Here is a 4,756-nt window from a genome sequence, read left to right as displayed (position 1 = left end):
CGCTCCCGCCCAACGCCGCCGCCGCCGCATTCCCAGCGCCGCCGCCACACCGCGCCGGCCCGACTGCGCTCGGAGCGCTTCGGCCGCGCTCGGCTGCCTTCGGCTACCGGAACTCCGTTCGGGAGCGCTCGGCTCCATTCGGACCCGCTCGGGTCCGTTCGGCGCCGCTCGGCTCAGGAGCGCTCGGCTCCATTCGGACCCGCTCTAGTTCACTCGGCGCGGCTCGGCTCGGGACAGCTCGGCAGCGCTCGGGTCCGTTCGGCGCCGCTCGGCTCGGGGCCGCTCGGGTCCGTTCGGCAGCTCGCGCGGAGCCCTGCCTGCCCGCCCCGCTACGCCGTTCTTTTGGGGCAAAATCCCTTTTTTTTGGGGGGTCCTGCTAAAACTCCTGCCCTTTTCCACCACGTTCCATTGGTTTTCCATCACCCCGGCGCCTCCCGTGAGAACTTGGGCTGTCACTCTCTCCCTGAGAGCTCTGACTGGAGAAACACCACCAGCACCCCCCGAAAAAAACAGAGCTGAAGAGCATTCCCCCCAAACACCCAAATCCGCAAAAAATATCCCCTGAAATGCCCACACCCGCCCACGCGGGCAGCGCGGGGCCCTCACCCATCCCTGGGGCGGTGTGGGGCTCTGTGCTCTGCTCCCCGGGCATGGTGCTCCACATCCCCGCCGTCCCCGCTGCCCTATAAGCGCGGTCCCCACCCGTGGGCAGAGTCCCCGGTGGGGCACGGGGCCGCCTGTTGCCCCCCGAACGGCTTTGATGTGCGCCCCGATGGCTCCCGGTACCTTATCTCCGCTGTCCTCATTAACAGTGCAGCCGTAATTAGTGCGGGGCCTGGACTCTGCTCCTCCGCTGTTCCCCTGATTACCCCAAACGGGCAGTGCTGCGCGCAGCGCTGATAAGCCCTTATCCGGATCAATTAGGCGGCAATCGGCAGCCCCGGCGGCATGAACCCCACGGCTGTGGGGCGATAACCCCCAGCTCTGGGATGTGCCGAAAGGCCGCGGCGCCGTTTGATAAAGGAGAGATGAACGTGCGCCTGCCGGCAGCGGGCACGTACCGGCAGCGGAGTGCGTGACCGTCCCCATGTGCTGGATGGGGTTGGCATTGGGCGGGGAGCAGCAGTGTGGGGCGGGGTAGGGCTGGACGGGGGAGCTGGGGGTCAGGGGTGGCCACCGGGGTAGGGACCGACTGCAGGCCTGGGCTGGTGGCAGTGGTTCAGCCACGAGCCAACGGTGCGGCCAGAAGCACCACGGCGTCATGGCTGACTGCTGGCTGGCCAATGGTTGGCCACGAGCCATCCCTGCGTTCTGGTGGCCAGGAAGGCCGGCGGGGTCCCGGTTGGCCAACGGTTGACCAAGAGGGTGACAGTGAGCCAACAGTGTGCCCCGATGGCCAAGACGGACAACGGTGGCCAAGAGGTCGACCAGGGGTTGGCCGAAGATTGAGCATAGGGTGACCATGAGCCAGCAGTGTGCCCCGGGGGCCAATGCTTCCCTGGGGGGCACTGCACAGAGCACGGCCAGCAGGGCACGGAGGTGCTCCCCCACCGAGCTCTGTATTGGGGAAGCCCCATCTGGAGCACTGGGCCCAGCGCTGGGCTCCCCAGTTCGGGGCAGACTGGGAACTGCTGGGAGAGCCCCGCGGGGGGTGCAGAGCTGTGCGGGCCTGGAGCAGCTCCCGGTGGGGACAGGCTGAGAGCCCCGGGGCTCTTCCCCTGGGGGAGAGAACGGGAGAAGGGCTCTGAGCTGCGCTTGTCAGTGTCTGACAGGGGAACGCAGGAGGACGGGGCCGCGCTGTGCTCGGTGCTGCCCAGTCCCAGGACGAGGAGCAGCGGCACAGACCGTGCTCAGGGAGCTCCGCCCGGACACGCGGAAGAACCGCTCCGTTCGGGGCTCCGCTCCAAGATGGCGGCCCCCAGGCCCCGGCGCCACTTCCGGCTTTCCTCACGTGACCTCAGCGCATCCGTTTCCACCTCCGGTCACGTGCCCCGCCGCCAAGATGGCGCTGTGCAGAGCGGGCCGTTGCGGGGCGTTGCGGCTGTGGGGCCCCGCACCGCCCCTCCTGGCGGCGCTGAGGTGAGCGGGGCGGGGCCGGGGGCGGCCGCGGGATCGGGCGTGGGGGGTGGGGCCTCCCCCGGGGCGCCGGTACAGAACGTGGGGCTCCGCGGTTGCACCCGAGGCCGGGCCCGGAGCCCATGGAGACTCGTAGAGCGGCTGTGGGGCACTCTGAGAGAACCCCCCCCCNCAGCGCCGGGGGGGCAGCACGCGGTGCCCGCCCCATCGCGCCGCGACCGCCGCCGCTCGCCCAGCCCCAGCGCGGAGCCCGCGACAACGCGGCGCCCCGAGTCACCGCGTGTCCCCAGCGATGAGCGCTGAGCGACGGGCACCGAGTTCAGTGCGCGGTGACAACGAGCGGCCTCGGGCCACGGGCACCCGGCACCGGGACGGAACCGCTGCCTGCGGGACCGGCCCCGCCGCCGCCCATCTGTGCAAACACCGCGGGGCGCCCAGCGCTGACCTTCGGCGGAACAAAGCAAACTGGGAGCGCTGGGAGCGCCCGGCTCGCCGAGCTGCGGTTAGCTGATTGCGACGCTCGGCAAACAGCCCCGAGGCTTCGGCAAACAGCGCCGAGGCTTTGCCGGGCGGTGGAATGCGTCCACTGCCCCATCCCCTGCGGCTTCCAGTGCCTCCCAGTGCCAACCCCGCAGCCCCCGGGACGGGCAGGGCAAAGCCTTCGCCCCGCGCACACTTCCTCATTCCCTTCCTCCCAGCCCCCTCCCTGCCAGGCTGGCCAAGCTCCATGCACTGCTCCCCACGGAAACAGTGGCCACCGTGGCCACCGGGGCACGCTGCTGGCTCGTGGCCGACTTCTGGTGTCAACCTTTGGTCAACTGTTGCCCAACCACAGGTCGACCACGACACCATTGCCATACCCGGCCACCAGGGCAAACCGTCGTGGTCAACCTTTGGCCAACCAATGGTCAACCTGCTGGCCACCACTGGCCTTCATGGCCACCAAAGGACACACTGCTGGCCTGTGGTCAGCTACTGGTCAGCCTTTGGTCAACTGTAGCCCAACCACAGGTCGACCACGACACCATTGCCATAGCTGGTCACCAGGGCACGCTGCTGGCTCGTGGTCATCCTGTGCTCAACCACTGGTCAACTCTTGGTCAACCAGTTGGCCACCACTGGCCATCTTGGCCACCAGGGCACACTGCTGGCTCGTGGTCACCCTGTGCTCAAACCTTGGTCAACCTGCGGTCAACTGTTGGTCAGTCAGAACATCAGTGGCCACCCTGGCCACCAGGGCAAACCGTCAGAACGTGGTCAACCTTTGGCCAACCACTGGCCAGCCTGTTGGCCACCACTGACCTTCATGGCCACTGGGACACACTGCTGGCTTGTGGTCAACTCTTGGTCAACTTTGGTCAATTGCTGTCCAACCTTTGGCCAACCAGGACACCACTGGCATTCCTGGCCACCAGAACACCACTGCTGGCTCATGGTCAAGTTCTGGTCAAACTTTGGTGAACTCTAGGCCAATCTTCGGTCAACCACGGGCCAACAAGGACATCGTTGGTGTTATTGGCCACCACAGCGCACTCCTGGTTGGTGGTCAACTTATGGTCAAACTCTGGTCCACTGTCGCCCAACCACTGGGCAACCAGGACACTGCTGCCATTCCTGGCCACCAGGGCACACTGTTGGCTCACGGTCAACTTCTGGTCAGCCCTTGGTCGCCCTCCTGGCCAACCCCTTGGCCACCACTGTCCTTTGTGGCCACCAGGACACACTGCTGGCTCATGGTCACCTTCTGGTCAACCTCTGGCCAACTGTTGCCCAACTCTTGGCTAACCAGGACACTATTGGCATTCCTGGCCACCAGAGCACACTGCTGGCTCACGGTCAACTTCTGGTTAACCCTTGGTCAACCACTGGCTGACCAGGACACCGCTGCCATTCCTGGCCAGCAGGACACACTGCTGCCTCATGGTCACCCTGCTGGCCAGCCCATTGGCCACCACTGGCTTTTGTGGCCACCACAGCCCACTGCTGGCTTGTGGTCAACTTCTGGTCAACCTTTGCCCAACTGCTGCCCAACCCTTGGCCAACCAGGACACTGCTGCCATTCGTGGCCACCAGAGCACACTGTTGGCTCAATTTCTGGTTGACCCTTGGTCAACCCGTTGGCCACCACTGGCCTTCGTGGCCACCAGGGCACACTGCCGGCTCGTGGTCACCCTGTTGGCCACCAGGACCCCCACGCCCTCCTCCTCAGAGCTCCTTCCCAGTGTCTCAGCCCCTGACCCACACTTTCTCTGTTTGCCGATGACTCTCAGCCCCGTGGCCCACTTCTCAGTGCCGTCACCCGTCACGAGGGGGGAGGACGCCGCGCTCCCACGCCGTGACCAATTCCGGCCATTGAGGCGGCAGCGCTGCACGCTGTGCTTTGATGTGGCCACTTCCTTCCTCCCCTGGGGCACTGCCAACTCCCTCGCGGCCCCACACAGTCCCCAAAATGCTGAGGTCGGGGGGAACACTGGGGGTCCGCAGAGCGCATCACCATGACATCAGGGTCATAGTGACATTGGGGTCACGGTGACATCGGGGTCATGGTAACATTGAGGTCACGGTGACATTGGGGTCATGGTGACATCAGGGTCATGGTGACATTGGGGTCACAGTGACATCGGGGTTGTGGGGATGTCGGGGTCACGGTGACTTTGGAGTCATGGTGACATCGGGGTCA

The 4,756-nt window shown here is 65.9% G+C and overlaps 1 protein-coding gene across 2 annotated transcripts in view; it reads left to right on the top strand.

Annotated features, from left to right (window-relative positions):
* The window catches only part of LETMD1 (LETM1 domain containing 1), a 30,948-nt gene that overhangs the window by 7,303 nt on the left and 18,889 nt on the right, over nucleotides 1-4,756 (top strand). For both annotated transcript variants that reach the window (XM_021379122.1, XM_021379121.1), the window contains exon 2: nucleotides 2,584-2,588. In XM_021379122.1, coding sequence (XP_021234797.1) covers nucleotides 2,587-2,588 — 2 coding nt within the window. In that variant the 5' untranslated portion in view covers nucleotides 2,584-2,586. The remainder of the gene's footprint in view (nucleotides 1-2,583; nucleotides 2,589-4,756) is intronic.

The sequence above is a fragment of the Numida meleagris genome, chromosome 32, assembly GCF_002078875.1.
Source record: "Numida meleagris isolate 19003 breed g44 Domestic line chromosome 32, NumMel1.0, whole genome shotgun sequence".
NCBI classification, from domain to species: Eukaryota; Metazoa; Chordata; class Aves; order Galliformes; family Numididae; genus Numida; species Numida meleagris.
Note: the sequence above shows the minus strand (reverse complement) of the source record. Positions and strands in the feature narration are given on the sequence as shown.